The sequence below is a fragment of the Rhyacophila brunnea genome, unplaced genomic scaffold (genome assembly GCF_057557595.1).
Source record: "Rhyacophila brunnea isolate RB1 unplaced genomic scaffold, BYU_Rbru_1.0 scaffold_16, whole genome shotgun sequence".
NCBI lineage: Eukaryota > Metazoa > Arthropoda > Insecta > Trichoptera > Rhyacophilidae > Rhyacophila > Rhyacophila brunnea.
Window position 1 is genome coordinate 4,189,428 of NW_028232816.1, and position 26,847 is coordinate 4,216,274.

The following is a 26,847-nucleotide window of genomic DNA, read 5'->3' on the forward strand; positions in this document are numbered from 1 at the left end:
ACTTACGTGAGTTGAGTTTAGGTTAGGTTATCTGTGTATGAAGTGTTTTTTGTGCTTTCTTTAATTGGATAAAAATCCTAAATCTCTTAATTTCATGTCTTTATATCATTTAGTTATTTGACTTTGTTTTAATATTAGCTAAGGTCACTAAAGTAAATCCTAACCAGGTGTGTGTATGCCACAAGCGCAAATACGCGCATTCAAGGCCGGCCATAGAAAATAAGCATTTCTACACGCTGTACTTCAGACTCACTACACTATCTCCGGTCGGTTGTTTTAAATAAATTAATAAATTGTACAAAATATATTGCCATCTCTTGTAATCATGGTGACATTCTTAACCGATTTAAAAGTCTTTGTGATATATTTTTAATATTATATTTCTAAGGTTTTAGTTTTCATAGAAATTCGTGGCACACCGGGTACCACCATTCTAATATTTCCCAGCATTTTAGATTAGATAGACTCAGCATTAAAGGTCAGTAAAGCAGAAACCAGTCTTCTTTTTGTAACATAATATTGTTCTCTATGTAATCCCAGTACATATTCATAAGTTTTTGTTATTATCAATGTTCCTTTTTTGATCTTCCACTCTCGAAATAAAACAAAATAACGTGACACTGAATAATTTTAATTTTTTTATATTAGACTAATATTCACACAAACAATTTTACATAATAAATGTTTTTCATTTAATACTAATGAAAAATAGCTTGGAAAAAAACACAATATGGTATTTTTATTACAACCGCAAGGCTGAAATTAGTCTCTCTCCTTTACCATTTTCCAAGTCCTTTTGTCTCCAAGTAGGTGCTAACCAAATATATTGTCATAGTTTCAACTACACGCATGGGCAAATAGACAAAATTTCATTACATCATGACTAGGGCCGTCAAAACAGTATCTATACTTTTCTTTCGATGACGATACTGATTTAGTGATTTTTTTTAGAAATAAATCGTTCACGGACCATGCATCATTTTACGGCGATACTTTTACTTTCTATACAACCGCCCAAATTATGACATAAAAAGCCATCACATCACATCGAAAGAAAAAGTATTTGAAGATGCCGTCTGAACAGATTTTGTTGTATAAAAAAATGCGAAATATCAGTATCTTTTTTGACGTCCCTGGACACATGGATGAAATATTACAAGCTATGCTCTCTCTTTCTCCACCCACAGTTTTTTTTATCAAGCCTCAACATTTATGCTGCGATTGCATTATGATCACGTCACATGCCGGTACGATGACAAATTTAGTCTCATAATGAATATTTTGAATGATCTCTATAAATTCAATTATGGAAACTGCCAACTCTAATTTATTCATATTTTAGATGGTAATTTCAATTCATTTTAACAGTTTCTACGTGTGCATATGTCAAAATCAATTCTGATATTGCATCCATAGATCATATTTTGAACAGAACCCTACTAGCAGACCATAGATAATAGACATAAACACCAGACATATATAATAATTTACTAGAGAGAAAAACAAAGCGTACGTTTTGACGTAGGTAAGTCAAAAATGTAATGCATAACATAATAAAAAACATTCATTTAATCATGCGGTTGCCGATGTAGCACGGTACGCGTGAGGTCTCATTCTGGCGATTTCGGCATATTTTGCCAACTGATAATGTTTGTTTAAAGGTTCAAAATGTGCTACTGGATGGGAGCATCAGTCTGATAATATTTTATATAGACCAAGAAAAACAACATTTTTTCCCGTAGCGGCAACTTACTGTGACAGCACGTAACGTGATGATAATGTATTTGACGCATAAATGTTGCATTGTTAATAATTTTGAAGGTGCATTTTTTCAGTAATATTGAATTAAAAGGGATGTCATCTAAAATATCAATATTGTATCAATTCCATACGAATTGAAGTATTGCGAACACTACATTTACATTGAAGAGTTCTGCTTTTTTGTTGATATTCCTAAAGATTTAAATGGAAGATTTATTTTGTAAATGTGCTAACATTCGTAATGCAATGCACAAACAGTATTCCCTCTTTAAGTTGTGCGCGCATTAGAAATTGATTGCCGCACATAGGTGAGTCGGATTAAAAACTAAATAAAATTTGATAATCAAAAGATGAAATAGTACATTTTACGGTTCACGTCTAAAAAAATTTGCGTCATATAATTAAAGAGAGCATTGCTTTGCATTGAATTAACTATGGTTAGTTGGTGAATGGTGTTTTGAGTAGTATAAATAGTGTCCCCGAGCAATTATTCATTACACCACCACACATTCAGATCTAGATGGGAAGGTCAATAAATATTTCTGCAGAAATCAGTGGCGAAGTTTCCTTGAGACAATGATAATACACAGATTTGACACCCGATTAAGAATAGTCTAGCAAGATATAAAAACTAGGATGTAAATTATCAACGAAAAGGTTTAAAATATCGCAAACTAAGAAAAATATAGACTATCAGAACAATGATAATCTTGTAACAGTTACTTTTCAGCCTATAACTGAATTAGTATGTATAATGAATGTGGTGATTCATCTGCGCTGGCTAGATCCGGATGCTGCCAGATAAATATGATGTGCAAAGAGATACACATACATTACGATTTGAATTGGCAAGTATAGTACAAAAGTATCTATCTGATAATATGGTATATATAAACATAAAATGATGTTTACAGCTGTTACTTTGCTATTCTTGGTTGTGACGGGTGTTCAAGGTAATGCATTGTGCAATTCAATATCAGAAAACACAAATACCTGTAATAACCAAACCTAGCTTTAGAGCCTTGGTAGATGCTTTTTGACTGTAAACATATCGGTGTTTTGTAAAAAGGGTGAATCAACCATTTTGGCGATAAATGAAAAAAACAATATGTACCGCACTAGCTTTGTTGTGTAAAAACGGCGAATTTTTATCTCCACAGGAAAGTACTTAAAAACGATAATCGTAAGGGCGAATATACACTTGGTATTACAAATAAAAAGCAAATGTGACATATTAGGCCTTTTAAAACATTATATTATAAGGACAGTATTCTTTCTAAGCTCTATTATAGCTTGTTAGACATTTATAATAATCATCCACTGGTAATTAATAAATAAATAAAAAGTTAAAAATCCTGTAAAATAGCATTTTGGTTAATTCGCCCTTTTTACAAAACACCGACGATATGTGTATTTCTCCCACGAAATTTATTCATCCGTGCGGCTCCTAGATCTCTGATTGGCACCGAATCATCCTAGACCTATATGTAATACGTTAAATACAGTCAACTGAAGATTACATTCCTACAATACCTATTATATTTCCACGATTACTAATCCTCAGAATTACTTTTTAATCAAATAAAGGTGTTTTTAAATAATCAGTTTTGCTATCCAATCAGTTTCCGTCGAGCTGTAGGATAAACTGACGAGTAAATGCAAAACTGAAGCAACCAACTGAAACCGAAACAGAGACAGGATGGATTTTTTTGTCAGTTTTCATATCCGTTTTTAGAGTTGCATTGAAGTTGTATTAGAGTTAAATTGAAGTGTAAATTACTATGCTGCCATATTTTTCATACTACTTTTCTAATTTTGATTGAAATATTATAATTTATTTAAATATACGTACTGCATTACACTAACCAATCATGTTTAGAAAGTAATTATAAAAATAATATTCATTATTAGTATAGATAAAAAATACGTAAATATACACCGCCGATTCCGAACTGACCTGGCAACTGAAACATCGACTGAACGGACAACTGATCGTTTAAATACACCGCCATTTCAAAACTGAACGGACCAAAACGGAAACCTCGACTGAGCGGACAACAGAACTGACGTTTAAAAGGACCTTAACAAATGCACTGCATACAAATAATATTTTAGGCATTGTATTAAGTAACCCTTGCAGATCCATTATAACTAAAAAATATAGAAACCTTTAAATAGGAAAGAAGTTCATGGAAATTTTGAGTCAAAAACTTTAATAGGTACTAATTTTAGAAGGTATTAGACCTTATTTAATTTTTCTTTGTGTTACGTAATATAATCGACCAGATAGTTCTATAAAATCACAAAGGCGAAATTGGCATAATTAGCAATACCACCAGGACAACTCGGTGCCGATAAAGACTAACAGAATGTATAGAGAAACACATTTATATTACGATTTGAAACAAAAATATAAAATAAACGAACACTTCACTGGAATTTCAGCAGTGCAATTGAATTATTAGACTGCCAGCTATTTGCTGTTTAAAATCGTAACATATGTGTATTTCTCCTTGCATTTCATTCATTTTGTCCAGTGCCAAGTTGACAATCGTCCAGTTGTCCCAAATGGTGGTGCCAATCATTCTAAGTCATTATGATGTAATGAATTTGAAAGATCAATTATGATTTTTTTAAAATTTAAAATAAGAAATTCGAGACATGTTTATAATAAATTTTAGTTGTACAATTTCTAAATTTTACAATGTTAAAAATAATTGAAATTGAAGTGTTTTTTATTTGGATTAGATTGATTAACTAGCCCTATCTAATACATTTTCAATTACATACAGTCTTTCTTTAGATATCATTACAATACAAGCGATCTGACATTCCATTAATGTAAAAATAAAATTAATTTTATCTATATTAAAACTAAAAGAATTAATTATTTCAAAAATTTTATAAAAAGGCAAGATAGAAAGATAAATCTCATACAGTAGATAATAATATGCAATTATAAATTGGACAGGCATATTATAATATTTTGATAAAAGAGCATTTCAATTTTGCCGCCCAAAGTGTTTCGGCATGTCCAATATTGCCAGATCAAAAACTTAAACAAGTACAAAAAATAAATGTAAAAGACATTAAGTATAACACATTTTTTACTGTCTATGTTCCTGCCATTATAATTATTATGTTAATTTGACTAAATTAAACCAATTGACATAGACAATAATTAATTATAGTATACAGAGGTGAAAACGCCTCAATAAACCTGTGTGCCAAACATTTCTATGAATTGGAAAATTGCCAATATTATTATAGATGTAAAGCAGACGACAAAAATAAATAAGTACACATCAAATATTGATAAGTGAATGACTAAGAGGCCATCCATGGACTGAAACCGTATGCGGTTTAGATCCGTGTGCCATACTAAACTTATGATTTTTGTTCATGAAAATATATTTTCACTAAATTTGTAAGTGTATGGTATAAACGGATACGATCAGATGCTTATAATATACTTTGTGGAAATATATTTCCATGACTAGAAAAGATAAGTTTAGTATAGCGCACCGTTCGAAACTGCATACGGTTTCAGTCCATGGATGGCCTATAATGATGCTATTGTTCCGATGTAAATACGTATCGTATAGCTGGACAGAAAAATATATAATTCCCTTAGTGCGTATTGATTGCCAACCTTTTGTCAATTTGTATTCGTGGGGTTGCTGTCAAAAGTTGGTAAGTGGATAATTTAGGTATTTAGTATTAACAACGGATTATCGTCGCCGTAGATGTAAAGGGAGCCAAGCCACAAATTTGACGAAAATGAGTAAAGTATACAAAGACATTTTAAAATCATCAAAGATGCAGTGGTCAATGGATTTAAGTCACAAAACTCTTTTGACTACATTTTTTGTACATTTCAATATTCAGTGGTCAAGAGATATAACACACATAACTTCTAAGATACTATTTTTTTTAGTTATTTGTACAAAATAATAAAAAGGTAACACCACAAAGTATATTATATGTTCAAAGTTTCACCGTGATATCTTTAAAAACAAAAAAGTTCAATAAAAAAATGTTACCTATATTTGTCACACAAAATCTTTGCACGCCTGTTTCTCAGCATTATGATTTTGTGGACTGGCTCTCTTGACATCTACGGCGACGTTATGTGTTTTTAATGTATGCTAGAAAAAAATTCAAATCCATCCAATATATAGAACATGCACATAAAACAAAAAGAAATTAGCATAATGCCTGATTTTATAGGGCATGTCAAGCTCTCAAATTGCAATAATTACACTATAACATGATTTTGAGACTTACCAACTTTTGGCAGTAACCCTACGATATAAATTGTATTTTTTAATATGTATAAATCGTCGTTACGCCATCAAAATCGGCTATGTGCTTAAATTTCACAAAACAGGTTTTTTTCACCAAAAATTTTATAATAATTCCTTCTATACCGAGGAAAAAATATAATGATTATTATAATAATGTATTCCGGAATTGCTTTAAAAAATATTTCAATGTTGTAAGCAACAGGCATTGTAATTCGCATTATTTTTAGCATCTCCTGTAAAGTTTTGAAAAATACACAGCCGATTTTGAAGGCGCAACGATGAAATATAATATGATTTTAAATTGGAGAAATCATCTCTTGGGACACCGTTAGCTCATAACAATCAATTAAGAAATAGAAAGATAAACAAAAAAGTCAAGAAAACTGATGATGAACTTTCGGGATGAGAAGTTCACCTACTCTCTTCTTGGTGATGAACTAAAAGCATTCTTTACAAGACACGCTCGTTTAGCCCGTGTTCAATTACATACTAAATAAAAGCGACTGAAAAAACCGGGAAATGGTCAATACGGGCTGACATCAGAACAAAAATGTTGTACTAAAAAAAATGTTTTAAGGTAGAAGAAAACTAAACAAAAATCCAAAACATCGGATTGCTGGTAAAACAAAATAAAGTACTTTAAAAAAAACTAAACTAAGAGTATGACACCTTCCCAAAATAAAATATTCCAGGTGGAAAAGAAATATGCAAACCTATCACAAACTGATTAAGAAAATAGATTTAATACTAAATATTATCACAACACGGTGGTGACCAAAAGCTAATTATTCTAGATGCATACAGAAAAATGAATCATTTAATAATCGGTTCCTGCAGGGCTACTCTAACATATCACTTAACCCATATACAGTCGAACTTGGTTATTACGACCGACTAAATTTTGCTCGTTATAAGCGTTACTCGTTATATCAGAATGGGTATTTTTAAATGAGCGGTCACATAACACAAAAAGTCGAAAATAAAAAATCTGAAAACCAACGTAGAAATCCCCGAAACAAGCATGCCATTCATAACTACAAAAGAAGTTGTTTATTGTAATGAACGCTGGTAGGTACCTACGGACTTTACAAACCTTGGATTTTTCAACCATATGCGTGGATACTTTTTCATTATTGTCGGCGGAAACACCAATTAGGTAGGTACTTGGACACTTAACTAGTGTCATAAACGTAATGCGACCCCGGCGGCATCCTGTCCGATCGGATTTTATCGCAGAAGGTCGAAATGTTTTTAAACAATCGACACATTAACAGTAATTTAGCTCGGTATATCCAATAAGTTGCTCGTTATAACAGTTAATAAATATATGGAGAAAATCATAAACCAAAATGTCAACGAATGTTTCCTCAATACATCCGAGATCTCACTATGTCCGAGATCGTAATAACCGAGGTCAACTGTATTATATCCGATAGATATGATACCAAAGTCGTATTCCTACAGTTAATTATCCCGTAATAGGAACTCGTGAGCGAACAGATCGGACCGAAAATCAAAAAAAAATTCTAATTACGAATTATGAAATGTATGGGGGAAAAATATTAAAATTTTGAACAAAAAAATATTTTATGATTTTCATTAATATCGTTTACGATCATAGATGTGCCCACCAAATTTCCGGTTTCGTGCGTGTTAAGCGTCAATTACATTGAGCTTTTTTACGAGCTGTTTATTGGCGAATTTAAAAGCGGGCGGTTCAGCTACTGCGATTTGATGATTACACACAAAACTTTCCATTCGCTGATAAGCCACAAGCCAGCGAGCGATTTTGACGGAACGTAGTTCGTTTTTTTACCGGGAGGTCGCTACGCTCCATAACAATGTTTCCATTAAACGTCAAAAAGGTAAATTTCAAAATGAGTAGTTCGTTTTTCCAACACCATCGCTCTACTGCGCAGACGCAGTAAGCCCACACGCCGGCGTGTAGTGTGAAAAGTTGACCGGCTTTCAACTTTTATCGGTGGAGTGTTTACAACCTGCTTATTAGCTTATTCGATGATTACACTGGGCGAATTTACAGGCAGATTATAAATTTGCCAATAATCAGCTCGTAAAAAAGCTCAATGTAATTGACGCTTTAATGGGTCATAAAATGTCAGGATTATTTTTATTACCTTCTTAAAAATTAATTTATGATGTTTTAAGAAAAGTCTACAATTTTCAATGACTGGCTCATGAAATAGTGTACTTTATTACGATTTATTGAATATTTTTATATGCCAGGACTCTGAAATAATTTCGAATTACGAATTTTGAATTAAAGGTATGGTTTTATATGAAAATAATGTTCAAGGGACTTTTTTTTCGCGAAAATTTTGAATTACGGCGAATTTAGAATTATCCGTGTTCTTATTAACGAGGTTTTACTGTAGTTGAATAGCCCTGCTGGAGATTAAAGGATAAATAGTAACCAATACACCAGCCCTAGACGATCGATGTCTCGATGTGTAAAAAAATCAAGAGGGCATACAGTCACAAAAATTTTAAAGGTCACCAGATTTTTTAAAAATTGAAACATTCAATCAATAAAAGAGAAGTAAAATTCAGTTCTTAACGTCTGCATTAATACGTGACGTGACATAATAGGAATTATTGGCAACGGATAGGCATCCCTGATGTATCTTTAATTCATTAAACTTTGGCTGCTACTATGTATGTACGTTACATAATATATAACTTCCTATAATTTTTAATTTGTCAAGAAATATGAGACATATTTTATGGCATTCCAAGAACGGGGCCAAAACAGCCCCAATTTTTAAATAGATAAAAAAACAGTGCACTAATTTAAGAAGTTGAAAGTCTTGGTGCTCATTTTGCAAAAAAATGTGATGTGTACCGTCACCGATAAAAAAACAGTTTGTTTTTCAGTGAAAATAATATATACAAAACTCAAAACAATTTCAAACATTATTGTAAAAGAGTATAGAAGAATATAAAAAAAAGACTAAATAAAGAAATTTACCGTAATACTATGATATGCCAATGCATAGAAGATTGAGCGTACACAATTAATAGGAAGGTGAATAATCTCATAAACTCAGATATATACAAATGTTTGTTGAATTCCCAATTATATACAACTTGTTTATATGTATTCATTGATTAACTGTGGCAATATTGAATTTAACCGGTTCTATGCCTGCAGCGAGATATCTTCAAACTTTACACTCAAAATTACTAGCCACTGTCGATTGATTTGCATAATCTAAAAAATTAAACAGACGGTGACATCTGTCTGAATAATTATGAAATACTAACTCACAAATTATCGGTATTACAACGATTGTAGTAAGAGTTTCGCTCTATATTCAACGCATGTTGTTAAAAATCTGCAGTGTCAGATACTGCCATACTAATTAATATCTTGAGGCATAAAAAAGATTAAATTAATTTCGGGCATTAGGTTAGGCCAAAGTTAGGATCAACGCACATATTTTGAGATTCTTATTTGGTTTAATTCATGAGAAACATTTGAAGTTTCCCATACATTATCAAAATTTCAATTTATGGACATACTTACTACTACTACTACTTAATTTTTTTTATTATTTTAACTTAGCTACGCTGAGCTGAAGCATGTTACAGATTAAACAAGCTGCAAATGGAAATTCGATAAACAATAAATTTACAATTAATAGTGACGACAATATAGACTAGAGGAACGGTCCACACTACGTGCTGGTGATGTTGAGCTTGGCGAAATAGTCCAACAGCCCCTGCAGCCGTTTCTTGACTCGCTTCTGGTCATCCACGGTGCAGCCCAGGATGGCGCACTCGAAATTGGCATCAGCACCTGGCGTGTGGCCACTCTGCTGTAGCTGGATAGCGGAGCAAGCACTCATGAACGACTGGCAGCGAACCTTAGCACTTATGGGGTCCTGTTTTACTCCCACCACCAGATTGTCAATGTATTGATTCACCTGAAAATAATAATGAATTGTATTGGTTTAACCATGCTAGCAGAAACCTAAGTTGTATTACTGTTATTTCGAGTGCTTAAAGTCAGACAACGTTATCTGCAAAAAAGTGTTTTTTTTTTTTTTTTGAGATAACGTTATTTTACATTTACGGCTAGATGATAGTCAAACAACTTTATGTCAATCTTTTCTAATTTCTTATTAAATCGTCAGTAAATTTGAACGGTAACTACATTAGTTACCATTGTTTTCAAATTTTTTTAAAAACTATCCCTATAAATTTTAACATCATCATAAGCAAGATAAATGTACAATACACAATAAATTATAAAATATTAACATTAGGTTTTAAATAAACATTTCCCTTGTTAAGTTACAAGAATCTAAAATAACGATTTTTGGCTCTCCTGTAAAGTTGCACTTTTGTAGATAGTGTTGTTTGACACTAAGCCCTCGATTTTATGTATGACATTAATTTTGTATTTTTTTTAAATAAAAATATGTATATTTGCCAGACCCAGGATTCAAACCTGACCGGCATAAGCCGCTCGGCAGATTATAATTAAATTTTAAAAATTAACCAATACCATCTACAATTTGTATTCTTAGTTCAATATAAACAAATAAGTATGACTGACAAAGGTTAGTGTGCAAAATTTTTGTCGGATCTCCACAGCCTTGCCTACCTCCACCCTTTGCCACTGGTTTAATGTGTACTTGAAATTTTGTAAAACAATCAAGATCGTTCATTGGTCGGCCTTATATCGAGGCTTTATATCGCAAAGGCCCGTATGAGTCCAAACTGAAAGTGGACTGTAAACGGACGCTTGTAAAGGTTCATTGCCCATGACTGATCTAAACATTAGCCATAGTAGCATTTTTGTCAGCTTCACTTCCTATTTGAGATGAGAAATATATTACTTGATTGAGAGCCTCCTCCTGGTGTGGATCCCTGTTGGTTCTGACAAAGGCTTCTACGGTAAGGCAGCGAGAGAGCACACGCCCCAAGGAATGCTGTACATCGTCACGTTCAACTATTAACAATTAAACACATAATAATATATTATAATCATTTATTTTTATATTATTATAAATGAAGGAACAAAGCTGTCTGATACAGAAATTTTTTAGATATAAGACTGTACTGGTTGCTATGGTAACCAAAAGGCCCGCCCCGTTGACATGTTTAAGATGTGCTTTACGTGTGCATCTGTTAATTTAATATTAAGTACCTATCTATTGAAAGATTCACATGTCACCACCACTTTTCACTCACTCTCGGTTTTTAACCCGGCCGGCGCCGATGTCACACACCTTGTACAAATCGGCCAAATTCGCAATGCGCATGTGTATAAATCGATGCCACCGCGTCCATATTTATCATACGGGACTGATTTTTTCACGTAAATTTGGCCTGATTTGTCCTTCTCCTGCCACCTATGACATATTTTAAAAGCATTGGTTCTAAATATAAAATAATCACCAAAGTTTCGAACCAATTCGTACGGCCAAGTTTTGCCGGTCGACAGAAATCAGTTTGAACTGCGCGCCGCGACTGCGCAGTATACGACAGACTTTCAACCGAGCGGGCCATTGCGCGGGATTGTATTTATCGCATACAAGTTGAATATTTACCGCAATCGTTGATAAATACTTTTTTTGCTGTCTGTTGTACTTATCACATTAAAACTGGCATGATTAACTATTGAACGTATGATTTTATTTTATCGCGATTTTTAAAATACTTTTTGTACTGTCTACCGTGTCCCATTTTAGTGAATGTGAACATTAATACTGATATCAATAACTATTGTGTGTGAGTTTAATGGTTTCTGTGATTTGGCGTTTCTTAATACTGTAGTTAAACATTTTAAAAACATTTCATAGTTTTATAGTGCGTAAATATGGAGGAAGACAATGTGCGTACTAATGAGGAATTGGACTCAGATTATGACATGTCGGAAGAGGAATTGGAACAACATGAGACTGATCATGATGTTGACGATACGGACTCTGACGAGCCAATTGAATTTTTGCGGTCATGGAGAACTGGTCCGTATATTCCAATAGTTCACGAATTCAATGATTGTCGATCTGGCGTGACATCGAACGACTTGGACGAATCCTCTCCCGAATGTCTTTTCTTTGAACATTTTTTGAATAAAAATATAATGTCGGAAATAGTGAACCAAACGAATACATTTTTTAACCATTCGTACAGTGCGGGAGACCTCGGACCGAAATCGCGGTCACACAATTGGACAGACACGTCAGTGCCGGAGTTGTATACATTTTTTGCCGTATCAATGCTGATGACTCGAAATAAGCACACGTCGATAGAGGAACATTGGAGTACCGATCCTTACCTGCATGCAGACATTTTTGGGAAAATAATGACTACAAATCGATACCAACTTATTTTACAAATGCTTCATTTTTCTGATCCTAGTGTGACCGCCTCAAATGATAGACTAGCTAAAATTAGATTACTGTTAGAACACACAAGAACAATTTTTAGGGAAACGATGATACCGTATCAGAATCTTTGCATAGATGAGAGCATAATCGTGTTTAAGGGTAGATTAATTTTTAAACAATTCATTCCTTCCAAAAGACATCGATTTGGAATAAAAATGTTTGTGATGTGTGACGTAATGACAGGATATATTATTGACTTTATAATTTATTGTGGGGAAGGGACTGACATACAAGACAATGAAAATCTCGGTATTTCCGGTGCGGTAGTGACAACGCTAATGAAAGACTATATCGGGAAAGGTCACACCTTATGGTGTGATAACTGGTATTCGAGTCCGGCGCTCTTTAAATACCTTCACTCTCACAAAACGAATGCTTGCGGTACAGTGAGAAAAAATCGTAAAGATATGCCAGAGTTCAGCAAACTGAAAAAGGGAGATACCGAGGCTAAGTACAATAGTCCACTTTTGGCTCTGAAATGGCACGATAGGAGGGATGTTCACATGCTATCCACCCTCCACGATGCATCATTTGGACCAACGGGAAAAGTGAACTATAGAACTGGCGAAAACATTGAAAAACCAAAATGTGTTATAGATTATAACAAAAATATGGGTACGGTAGATAAGTCCGACATGATGCTTAGCAACTTGTCGTGTATGAGAAAATCGATCAAGTGGTATAAAAAGGTCGCATTCCACATGATCGACTTATATTTATTAAATGCTTTTTATTTATATAAATTTATTAAATCTGACAAAAAAACATTGGGCGATTTTCAACTCTGTGTAATAAAACAACTAGTGGACAAATATTGTGTGAGAATTTCAAATGCACCCCTGCCTAAGCCGACAGCGTCAACTAGCGATAATCCCGTACGATTATTGCCCAAAAGTGCAACGGGACATTTGCCAGAATACATTTTACCGACACAAAATACCGATAAGCCTAGAAGAAGATGTTTCGTATGCAGGAATTCTAAAAAAAATCCGAAAAAAACAAAACTCTCTCGCTATATGTGCCCAACGTGTGATGTTGCGTTATGTCTGTCACCTTGCTTTAAAATATATCACACATCTAAAGAATTTTAAAATAGGTTTATTATTGTATTTGTTTTTTTTTTAATATGTGAGTTCGTGTTAATTTATCAATAATATTCAATAAGTGAAGTGTTTGTGTAGTTTAAATATATTAAAAGGGTCCCCTTTATATTTGTTTACGACTCAACCCGAAGACATTAATATGTGATTTATCGATATGCACTTGAAAATTAGTAACGCTCGATTCGTGGGAACGTATGCACAAGTGTCGAAATATTACACACCGCGCAGAGCTCTAACTATTTGCTACAAAATGGCGACTTGCGGTAAGTTCTTTCAAATTTGGATAGCATTCGTTTGTTCGAGTGTTTCTGATATTATAACTGATTTATTACGGTTTTTTAGTGTGTCGAAATTATCTTAATGGCTTTGGGTTCTCGACTGGAGCTGTGACATATTTTTTATTGCTTTTTTTAGTATAGAACAAAGACGATAATGAAATTCATGCGTAGTTATGGTGCGTCATACGATTTTTGAGGCAGGTGCCGGGTTAAGTAAGTAAGTTTTAAGGACAAGAACTGCCATAAAACTATACTTACAAGTTAAAAATAAAAACTCGCTTCCCAGTACTGCTACTCACGGGAGCAAATGTGGTGTGGGAAAATTTAAATTTTGATTTTGTAAGTATTTTAAATGCTTGTTTAAATAGGTACTGACTTTTTTTCAGTGTGTAATGCGAATGTCAGCAAGCTGATCCCTATTTGACAGTTACATTTTGACGGTGGCGAATTATGGCACCTTACGAAGGTTCAGAGCAAACGGATACTGGGTGGTGGGTATGACTTTAGGAGTAATGGGAGATAAGAGAGCAAACCAAGCAGCTTCTCATCACGCTGAGAGTGAAGAGACGACGTTGGACTTGGCTCAGCCTCGTGCTGCGGATGTCTGAAGAGAACTTTACCTTGGCTCGATTGTTCTTCAAGCCAACGGGATTCCGGCATCCTGAAAGGCAGCTAAATACTATCTACAGCGTGTATGCGGCAGAGCTACGGGTCGCTAGCATGACCTGGAATGGCAATAAAACTGGCGAGCAACAAGGTTTTTTGAAGGTGCCGTGTGGTGTCCATATGATCCAGCCAAGAAGCGGACAGAGCGTAAGAAGAATACATACTAACTAAGCGTGGCTATATTCCAACTATATGGAAGAGTTTTGTGGCAAATATGTCATTATTTCCTTACATTCATTTAATTCTGTCATCCATTCGGAATGTTTGATAGCATCTAGTGTTGCCAGCAATGTGTCTTTTTCCTCCTCGATTCTTGCTGCATCTTTTCTAAGCCTTTCCACACGTGCTTCCACTTGGTCTAAAACTTTTATTAACCTGTAAACAAATTATTAATTACTTGAATGAAATATAAATGGCGGCTTACGCGTCGGCTTATAATGTCGTAGGTCCCAGGTTCAAATCCAAGTTCTGGCAAATACATAATACAGTCGAACTTGGTTATTAGAGGAAGATGGGACCGACTGAATTTGCTCGTTATAAGCATTACTCGTTATATAACAATTTTTGCGCCATGTACTATTTAAGCATAGAACATAAAAAATCTGAAAACCATCATAAAAACCCCGAAACAAGCGTGGCATTGATAAACTACAAAAGAAGTTATTTATTGTAAGCCGTCGGCGCTGGTAGGTACCTACTGACTTCACAAAGCTTGGATTTTTTACATGCAATTTCAACCATATGCGTGGATACTTTTTCAATGTTGTCAGCAAAAACACCAATTTGGTACTTAGACACTAACCAGTGTTATAAAATTAATCTGATCCCGGCGGCATCTGTGGATTTTATTGCTTAGGGTCGAAAATGTTGTTTTTAAACGATCGACACATTAACAGTTTTGCTCAGTATATCCAAGAAGTAGATCGTTATAAAAGTGAATAAATGTATGGAGAAAATCATAAACTAAAATGTCAACAAATGTTTCCTCATTACATCCGAGATCTGGCTATTTCCGTGATCGTAATAACCAAGTTTGACTGTATATGTGTTTGGAATCAAGAGTATGGAACTATTAGGTTGAGCAAGTGGCGAACATCCATTTCTTGTAAAAACAAAAATCTCTTAATGCAAACCTCCACTCCGTGGAGGCACATATGACCTTATTAGAATCGGATATAGTCAAAAAAAAAAGAAGAATTAATTATAAACTAATTTAAAACTAGAATATAGAAATACTACTAGGTACTTAATCATAGAGAAGATAAGTACTTAGGTTCAAGTCGGTTATGGGGAAGCCAAGCGGGAACCACGCTAATTGTCATAGCCGATTTTGGCAAAATTCACGAATTCAAGAATGAAAACCTAACCTAACCCAACCTAACAAATAATCCAGCATAACGCCTATTTTCAAAATGTGTTTACCGCTGGCTTCCCCATAACCGACTTGTACCGATGAGTAATATAATTTTATACTTAGATAATAATTAGTAGTTTCTCTGTCTTCTAACCGAAATGAAGTACCTATAAAATTAAATGAAGTACTCAAGTAATTAATCTAAAGATGGCGCTGAGTACACACAAAAATGTGGGTAGTTAAGAATTCTTGTGATATGTAATTGGGATTCTCAAAAACGATACATGTGCCGCAAATGCCCCCCGCGTGAGTTTTTATAACTTTCTTTTTAGACAAAACCCAACCTAACCTACCCAAACCTAATATCGTCGGTCCCTATTAAAAAAGTCGGATCTGAAATTTTGTCATTTTCGGATTATTACGTGTAAGTTATTTAAACACTTTAAACATTTATACCACAATCACAGTTTTTTTTGTTTGTTTGAAAAATTTCAAGATATTCAAGTTAAAAATGACGGATCTACCGAAAGTGTCCGAATAACAATGTCGGTTCTTACCAACCGACATTGTTGGCTGGGCGTGGGTGAGCAAGATGCGTCGGATCTGACAGTTGCTGCTATGTTCACCGGACAGACGGATGTTTTTATAAACGTTTAAAAAAGTTTCCATAACCCGTATTTTTATTCATTATGGCAAGCAACAGGTCACAAAGGATATTTGATGAAACATCTTTGATTGCTCGTACTGAAAAATAGCATTTTGCAGATCCGACTTTTTTAATAGGGACTGACGATATAATCTTATACCCCATTTACACGCGCACGAGTTTACTGTTCAAAGTAAGAAAATGTATGGGTACACATGTATTATCCTGCAGTTGGCAAGTTTGGAAGCTTCTGAATTTTAACGCGCAAGTAAGATCTGCGCCTGCGCAATAGAACGATAATGGAGAACCTGTCGGTAAAAAAACGAACTTCTCATTATGAGGTTAACCGATTTTCAATACGTCCTGTCAAACAGTACTATAAAATGACAACATCGCGCCTTGCTTACTCTTGAAGAGTGAGATTGGAGAGACAGTCAGCACTTTTACGTGTAAACAGTTATTGTCATGATAGTTTAAAATAAGCACTATTGCCAGCAGTAAATCCATGCACGTGTACAGGCGCTATATATGTATGATAATGATGCATCGAAATTTATGAAAATTTCAAATTTTAAATTAACAATTATTGGATCGAAAAACATCTGCGCCGACAGAAAAAGGTATATATTTAATATAATTATTGTCTACATGGAATAAACTGTTTTCGTAAAAAAAAAAAATATGAAAGCACATGCGGGCATCTGCGGCATAATTACTTGAACATACGAAGATAAATTGTGATGTTTCTAAATACTCAAATCAATATTCCAAATTTGAATCAAAATATTAAACGTCAATTTAGGATTACTTGGTTATTGATTTCTTGAAAGTTGAATCTGAATAAGCGAAGGTCAAGATTATTTTAAATTATCATGTCTAAATGAGAGTAATGCTATTCACCTATCTTTTGGGTCTTGTGGTCCTAGATCGCCAGATTCATCAATCGTCGGTAAAAGACCGCTTGGTCCAGCATCCAGAGAGCTAGGTTGCCACAAGTCGACTTCCATTGTTTTTATATCGGCTGCTGTTTTATAGATTATTCATCCAATATTGGCTGATAGTGGCAAATACTGCGCGACAGATTGGTGCGAAGTTTGAAGACTGAGGAAACCAGCTGTGAACAGTAATAAATTATAACCTCGAAGCACCCGGAAAACTTTTTGTTCCAGATCTGCTGTCACAAATACGTAAATACGATTCGAAAAATTTTATGTTGTCATGTAAGAAAAAATAATACAAGTAACCAACACTACAAATAAGTAACCAATAATACAGGTAATTAATTATTCAAGCGTGTCACTTTTTACAATATCTATCAAAATATTTAATATAAATTTCTTTTAATGCGATTTATTTTCGTTTTTTTAACTTTAATAATTAAATTAAATTTACTAAATTTACAAAAACGGAGAAAATTTTTCAAATATGGTAACATTGCAGCTGTCAAATGTATACAAATTTACAAAAAATACGTCAAGCGTCATGTCAAAAAATATTTATGTATTTGTAGTTAATTATCTATAAAAAGTATACTTTATTCGAGTTATGTAGAAGGATTCGTTGTGATTGTTATCTGTTTACTGTTGTATACTTGGGAAATCTTTAAAATGTATCAACAAAATTTGCACCAACTCAGGTATTTACTTTCATTCATAATATTTTTGAATTAAGATCATTAAATAAACTAGTCAATATTCACTACCAGAGCCAGCTGTCTCGCCAGGTCTTGCAGACAAATTTAATTATAATTGTGAAGTAGAGCTAAAAAAAAAAATATGCGCTATGCACCATAGTTTTCCCTTTGGGATGAACTTTCACCCACTTCGGATAGGTAGTTTGACATTTCTCTGATTTGTCACGTTTATGATTTGCAAATCATTACTGCCAATCTAAATTTGGCACAACTCACCTCAGATTGCCAGACCTAGCAGAACAGTTGGCAATCGCTGATTGCTACCACTGATATTTTGATATAATATATTGTGTCGGTATATAAATCTTTCGTTAAAGTCACGTCCATTTAAATATGAGTTATACATATCAACCATTTGAATATAAAGCAATAAATGTGAGTATCATAAATTGCGATCCAATATAACGTGAATTATGTGTCAAATACATTATCATCACATTATGTGCTGTCACAGTTAGCTGCCTTTATGGGGAAAAGATGTGTGATGTCGTTTTTCTTGGTATTTGAAATGTTATCAAACTGAAGCTCCCACCCCGTAGCACATTTTGAACCTTCAAACGAACATTGTCAGTTAGCGAAATCTGCCAAAATCGCCAGAACAACAATGAGGTCACCTCACGCATACCGCGCTACATCGGCAACGGCACGATTCAATGAACATTTTTTATTATGTTCTGCATGCCTATGATACATTTTCGACTCACATCAAAACATGCATCTTTGTTTTTATTTTTTTCTTTATGGATTTTCTATTAAATTATGGGGAATATATATTCGCACAATTGAATAGACTGTTTTCACAAAGCGCTGACAACATTTAAAAAGATGTTCGCCACATCGGAAATGGATGATATTCACAAATCAACTACAACACTCAAATGATCGATTTGCACTAAGGAAAAAGTAGTCTTCACGTATCAATATACTATTGTAACCAATTAATCGTGAAAGAATACAAACACTATGAAAATTAGGTTTAATGATTTTAAACAATATTTTGGCAAAACATAAGTATGTATTAGGCACCTACTTTCAGATTCAAATAATACTATAAATACCTATTTAGAAAGTGACGTTAATTAAAACTTAAGTAATTGTGCCGCAGATGCCGTCATGAACTTTTATGATTTTTTTTACGAAAACAGTTTATTCCAGTAGACAATTATTCATAATAAATACCTTTTTCTGTCGGCACATAGGTTTTTCGATCCAATAATTGTTAATTTAAAATTTGAAATGCTCATAGATTTTGATACTTCATTATCACAATCTAAGATTATATTATTAGGTACCTAATATTAGGTTGGGGTAGGTTAGGTTAGGTTAGGTTGGGTTAGGTTAGGTTAGTGATACACCCCTGTTACAGGCGGGCTTCTCCCGGTGTAAAATAATCATTTAGTAGCTTAAGTCGAAACGTAACCCTGACCTCTAGAAACGGCTTCATAAAACATCTAATCTGATTCCTTGCTCAACCACGTAAGTATTTCTTTTTAATTTAAAAAGTAAAAATGATGATGGATGAAAGAGATAATTTTAAGACTAAATATAAGGATTTAAATATAATAAATTTTGCCGCGCATTGTGCGTGAAATCCTCGCGCGCCGGCGCCAGGGTCAGGCTCGTGATTCGCCGAATCAAAGATCACGCGATAAAATTTGGCCAATCACGAGAGTCCTTTTTTTTGCTGGATGGCGTCGGTACGAGGAATTTAAAAAGAAAGAAAAAAGGAGGTTAGTAAGCGTCCCCTTTCCGATAGGTACGGACCTGACGACTACAACTGTAAAAATCCCAAATATAATTTGTAAAACTAAAAATTAAGAAAATGTAAAATATAAACAATATCACGTTACGAGCACGAAGGACTGTGTTTTATTTACACTCCAACCGTTTGAATTTTCTCTTTTTTGTGAATCCGGGGTTCGATGGACACCTGAGCTAGCCGCAGGAACCCCGGGGATCTCAATGGCGCCCTTGGCAACGTGAAGCGTGAAGAATCGCATTAATTCTTCCGAACCCGCGAAATAAAATTTACGCCCGCGAACGCTAAATAAAAGTTGACGATCCAGGAGCCGGAACAACCAAGAAATGGTTAACTAAAAAGCGGACTCCGACGTAACCCTTATCGAAGAAGAAGTGCTGTCTCCAACATCAAACCGGGAGGGCCCTCTGGTGTTCGAAGACAGTCCACATACGGAGCTGACCGCGCCTAGCGTCGTGCTGGAGACCGTAGCACCAGCGCGTCTCCAGTACGACGAATGGCTGCACAAATCCCACCTATGGAGACCAGACACATCATCGACGGTATCCAGCGAGGAGGGCTCGTAGAGGCCACGGCCCACTCACGACGAAAAACGGCGAGCAAAATGCCGATTTTCCTAGGGTATCACTAACATGTGTACCCTAGTCGACCACGGGATGTTCGGTGAGGAGAGAAAAAGGAAACGCGAGGCTAGGGAGCCTCACAAGAGGGCTGAGAAGGCGCGCAAGCTGAGATGAATCGAAGAAGCTGTACGGGCGCAGGCTCGACCACGAGGAGATGAAGCAGGACCAGTCGCCAACCCTCTAGTCAAGGGTGAACGCCGAGTTGCTGTTGGAAGTTTCAGTGTAAACAGTGTAGTTAAAAGTGAAGATAATAATCGTAAATATCCGGAAATTCTTCTAATTACGGATAAAAAGTTAATTAAGGACCCACTTTCTGAGCCCTATAATCTTAAGTTCGTTAGTAAGAAAAATGTACATTCTAGTTCTAAAAATAACGCTTCGCAAAGTGACGCCAATTCTTTCCGTTCAAATAAAGTAAATATGAATGAATTCGAAAACATTAACATTGAAAATCGCAAACAATTTTATAAACGGGAAAGAGGATATTCTACAGTAGCGCGAAACCTGTTTCAAAGTTACGCCGTGTTAATAATTTGAATCCAAAGAGAAACGAAGAAAATAGTATACGACCGTCACTATTATTTCTTTACAAATTACCAATCGTAAATTTAACACAGCGAAAACGGAACGGGAATAATAAGGCATCATTCGACGAAGTGTTAGTTGTTATGTTAAATTTTAATAATAAGTTAAAATTAGGTATAAAAGGATGAAAGTAGAGATTGTATGCTTGTGATAAAAAAAAAAAAAAAAAAAAAAATGAGTCAATAAGCCGTAAATTTCTCAACGGGGTTTCAATAATAAAAAAAAAAAAATAATAATAATAAAACGTGAGAGGCACCGCAAATCGGCGCGGCGCGCCTTTGGAACAGGATGTCGGGCGCGTAAAACGAAACAACAATTTTTTTTTAAATAAAATGGGTTTCACTAAAAATAAAGTTAATTACACAGTTTTAAGTGTACTGATTCAGAAATAAATATAATGAGAGGGTGGAATATTTCAATTTTTAATATCAATGTGATTTATACAGTCAATACAATGTTGCAAAATAATTATGGGTATTAGGGTAAAATATTAAATGTGATAGTAAGTACCATAAGTACAATGGGAAGATTTTATATAAAATTAGTAGCTATTTAATGTATGGGGTAGGAGTAATTAATAAAGTAAATTCGAATAAATTTAAAGTACAGGAAGTCTAATGAACGAATAAATTACTAAAGAAAGAAAAAGAATAAATACAGATGAAGACAATTTGGAAGCACAAAGGGAGCCACCTCTCGAAGTAAGCGCATCCAAAGGCAGCGTAGCCGAAAATTCATGATACCAAAGCTTGATGGTGTGGAGAGTGCGCACTCTCCTTTCTCGCGCAGGTTCATGGAGAGACTAGGGACGTGACGCCTGAAAGATCGTGAAACAACAAGAGGTACTTCCGAAGTGTAACCATCTATAAAAAAAAAAAGAAAGGGAAAAGGATACTTATTGTAAACATCCATCCTATTACCTGTGGGAGAGCCGTGCCGCCGTCAACGAGCCTGGCCGTTGTACCGCTATACGATGCCTTGCCCGCAGTAATAGGAACAGATGGAGACACAGTACCTGTCCATCTATGAGGTGATACTCCAGAGACCAGCAGATCAGTGGAAAACTTTCCACAGAAAGATATCCGCTGCTCGGAACGAGCCTGGCTCAATAGTAACGCCACTACCACGCACTGGTTGCAAAGGCAGACGACGCCAAACGAGGTACGCTCCTATTGCACCAGAAGAAGAAAAACGTAACACGAAATAATAATTCCGAACGAGGGCCAAACGTCTACGAATATAGCCCCTAGGAATACAAAAGAAAGATTGGAAAGCGCGAGAGTCAAAGACTGCAGCTTCGCGACCCCTCCGCTGACTAATAAAAACGAATAAAATAACAAGAAAACATTACGAAAACAAAATAAACGCACGACATTACAGGAGAAAAATAAAATAATAATAAATTATGACAAATGATAATAAGAAAGGAAAATAAATCAAACTCTGACTTATTCAGGAGCATTGCTTTGAGCAGGAAAATAGTAATTAAAATAAATATAGAAACAATACGTAAAGTTAGTTGTTTTTTTTTTTTTTGTTAGAATAGTTAGATTGTAGTTGAATTTTTTTTATATAAACTGTTATCATGCCATGTATTTAACGGATGAACAAGGAATTGGATGGGTGGCCGATGAAATCAGGGCGTACCTTTCGACTTTAATCCAGATGGGGCGAATGATACACCCCTGTTACAGGCGGGCTTCTCCCGGTGTAAAATAATCATTTAGTAGCTTAAGTCGAAACGTAACCCTGACCTCTAGAAACGGCTTCATAAAACATCTAATCTGATTCCTTGCTCAACCACGTAAGTATTTCTTTTTAATTTAAAAAGTAAAAATGATGATGGATGAAAGAGATAATTTTAAGACTAAATATAAGGATTTAAATATAATAAATTTTGCCGCGCATTGTGCGTGAAATCCTCGCGCGCCGGCGCCAGGGTCAGGCTCGTGATTCGCCGAATCAAAGATCACGCGATAAAATTTGGCCAATCACGAGAGTCCTTTTTTTTGCTGGATGGCGTCGGTACGAGGAATTTAAAAAGAAAGAAAAAAGGAGGTTAGTAAGCGTCCCCTTTCCGATAGGTACGGACCTGACGACTACAACTGTAAAAATCCCAAATATAATTTGTAAAACTAAAAATTAAGAAAATGTAAAATATAAACAATATCACGTTACGAGCACGAAGGACTGTGTTTTATTTACACTCCAACCGTTTGAATTTTCTCTTTTTTGTGAATCCGGGGTTCGATGGACTCCTGAGCTAGCCGCTGGAACCCCGGGGATCTCATTAGGTTAGGTTAGGTTAGGTTAGGTTAGGTTAGGTCAGGTCAGGTTTGGTTGGGTTAGGTTAGGTTAAGTTGGGTTAGGTTAGGTTAAGTTATATTAGGTTAGATTACGTTAGAATAGGTTAGGTTAGGTTTAGTTCAAAAATGATACTTATACAATCTCATGACGGCATCTGCGCCACATTTACCAAAATTTATATCGATGAGCCGAAAAAGATATACCTAGGTGGTGTTATTTGGTTGTAGATTTACATCAAATAATATATGAATGATAGCAGCACGAATATACACATATTTATATTTCTGCGTTAAACATTAATTATATTGACACCTAACCATCATTTTTGCGATTGCCTTCTAATAAATTGTATTGCTGCTACAATTATTAGTTTGACATTTGTGAATTTCTACCTTTTCTTTGTGATGAACAATTTTACAAATGTGTGCAGTTGTCAAAATTGAGTGAATTTATATTTACAATGAGTGATTTATGATTTTTGTTTTGTGAAACAAACTATTTTATGTGATTTCATCTATTTATTTGTGAAATCATTTAATATATGTGAAAACTACTTTCCAAATGTTATAGTTATTTTTTTTTGTGAATTTTGATTATTGCATTGTGCGATTAATTCCCACCCTTAAATTATTATCTATGTCTGGTGTTAACGTCTATTAAATTGTCTATGGTCTGCTGGTTGGTTCTGTTCAAAATATTATCTATGGATGTAATATTGCAAGTAATTTTAACATACGCACAAGTAGAAATTTTTAAAATTAATTGAAATTACCGTGACTAAAGACTATGTAATGAATTAGAGTTGGCACTTTCCATAATTGAATTTATAGAGATAGTGATCATTCAAAACTAAATTTGTCCCCGTACCAGCATGTGACAACACGTGACGTGATCATAATGTAATCGCAGCATTAATCTTCCACTTCTCCCGTTTATGTGATAGAAAAGGTTAGGTTAGTAAAAAATAAATTTAAACATTAATTTGTTTCATTGTCTGTAAAAAACAACTGCTTGCAAAAATTTTAGTCATAAATAAGCAATTGTCATTGTAAATAAGTAATATGACAATAATATAACGTTTCCCGATTTGGGATGTTCATATCGAAACAAATGTTGATAAATGAAGCAATGCATAGTCTGAGAGGAATGAAATTTTAGATCCAAGCTGATGGTACCTAATGATAATATAAAAAGGTATATAAAATAGCCAATTCTGATAAGTAAAGAAATTCATAAAACGAAGAGGAGTGGAATCAGCTTGGAGAGGTCTGCATCCAGCAGTGGATCGATATGGATTCATGATGGTAATGGCAATATAAATAGAATATAATCTCACAAATTATAATAAATATAGCAATTCATATGACCGAGAGAAGTAGAATCAGGTTGGGGAGGCCTTAGTCCAGGAGTGGATTGATATAAATAAGAAGATATTATGTATATAATATCACCCGTTGATAAATGGTGTCTTTCTTTGATTTCTCCGTTTTTTTGTTGTAATTTTCAGAAATACAGAAGAGCATAAGCAGTATGTACATCAGAAACTTGGTGACACTGGCTCATCATCCGCGGCTGGCTCCGGGATGGGGAAGACATTGCCAACGCAACACGTGACGGTTCAATCAACGCAAGCACCGTCACTCTGCCAGTGTTGTCTGTCCCCTAAAGATCTGCGAAGTATTGAAAAACCTTACATGTTTCATGGAAAAAATGAAGTATACACAACTATGCTGGCCACGTGCTTTATTCCTGGGGTACGTTCTTAATTACCCAATATCTAAATTGGATGAACTTATTAATAATTTTTAGACTTTATTTATAATAAATTGGAACATCTTTGCGATAAATATAATATTATTTATTGAGTCAGCGTTTACTTGCTAGAATTTCATTTTACAAAATGATAATATAAATTAAATTAAATTCTACAAAATATTTTCAATGGCTGTAACAGCATTATCAAGACTACAACTATTACTACAAATATATTTGATACTCCGTTCATCGTGGGGGATACATTCTGGACATGGTCGCGATAAGAGAAATTTCACTATCAACAAGGGATTCCCTTGTTTGGCCTCTCTACGTTTATTGTGCAAAATTTGCGATTACATACTGTCTAATAATGCATTACAGCCATGTTTTACAGTACTAACTCGTTCGTAATCTTCATCATTCTCTTCTAACAACTCCATGCATTGATTGCGAAGAGAAAGGGCCTTTTCAATGGTTTTAACACTTAACTTTCGCACGGGAACAATTTCGGAAACGTCATTTTCTAGGGACGTAATGGAGTCTATTTCCTGCAGCTCTTAGTTAGTTAAGGTTTCGCCGTGTGATTTTAACAAAGTCTGAATATCATCTACATCAACATTTTCGATGCCCCCGGATATGGCTATAAGACTAACTTCGATGAGATTTTTGAATATAATTTTCATAATTCCAGTGAACTTCAACAATTTCACTGAACAGCCTTTTCCAAATACCCTTCATAGACGAATGGGTGACTTCATTCCACGCTTCGTCGATGTTTCTGATAGCTTTCATAATATTAAATTATTGTTTCCACCAAACCCGCATGGCATCTCTATCACTTCCATCAGTTTCTTCAATGCGTTGAGAGAAGAAGAGTTAGACGATCCTTGGATGCTTTAAATCCAGAAGCAGTCTTCTCCTCTATGGAAATAAACGTACGTATTGGCATTCGTTTCCAATAGAGTCCTGTCTCATCCACATTAAAAATTAAACTTGGTGGATAATTTCCCCATTCCACAATTTCCAATTTAAAAAAAAGATCGCGATATAACGAATTCGCACTCGCTGAGGTCGCGATGAAGGGGGTTACCTTTACTATAATCCCAACATTCTTGCTTGTCATTTTGTGAACACGAATATCATTGTCAGTTTTCTCCACGGATTGTTTGACACAACATTTTATGTACGTAAAAAAATAGGATACTATGTTTGAAAGCACCTATACGAGTGCTTAATCTACAAACCGGCAACCGCATTTGGGCAAATTGTTCAGGAAATAGATAAAACTTAATAATTTAACTATCGAGTGGAATTTAACAATTCCAAAATTACACTTGGTAACGTTTTTTATTTACAAATAAGCTGCACTATAAATAATTAATACTCTATTTTAGCTTCCCTTTTATATATATAATGGAAATTTATACAAAGGGCTGGGTTGTTCCATTTACGATATTGGAAATTTGGCACCTGCATCATCATTGTCATCAGGGGCGCGACAACCCGGTGTGGGTCCTGGCCTCCTCCAACAGCTCCCTCCACCTGTACCTATCCATTTGGTACCCCCAGAATACGGCAGTCACTGGCAGCT

At 34.7% G+C, this 26,847-nt stretch overlaps 2 protein-coding genes across 2 annotated transcripts in view; one reads left to right on the top strand and one right to left on the bottom strand.

Moving 5' to 3' along the window:
• Positions 1–8,394: 8,394 nt before the first annotated feature.
• Positions 8,395–17,752, bottom strand: LOC147074223 (BAG family molecular chaperone regulator 2). Its single transcript, XM_085944041.1, has 4 exons — positions 17,435–17,752; positions 14,767–14,909; positions 10,931–11,043; positions 8,395–10,012 (listed from the first exon to the last, which is right to left on the bottom strand). Exons 1-4 carry the CDS (start codon positions 17,539–17,541, stop codon positions 9,764–9,766), a joined length of 612 nt encoding a protein of 203 aa, XP_085800167.1. The 5' UTR covers positions 17,542–17,752; the 3' UTR covers positions 8,395–9,763.
• Positions 17,753–17,972: 220 nt separating this feature from the next.
• The window catches only part of LOC147074224 (uncharacterized), a 33,496-nt gene continuing 24,621 nt past the window's right edge, over positions 17,973–26,847 (top strand). Inside the window, exons 1-2 of the mRNA XM_085944038.1 lie at positions 17,973–18,170; positions 25,009–25,255. Of these exons, the coding sequence (XP_085800164.1) occupies positions 18,142–18,170; positions 25,009–25,255 (276 nt within the window). The 5' untranslated portion in view covers positions 17,973–18,141. The remainder of the gene's footprint in view (positions 18,171–25,008; positions 25,256–26,847) is intronic.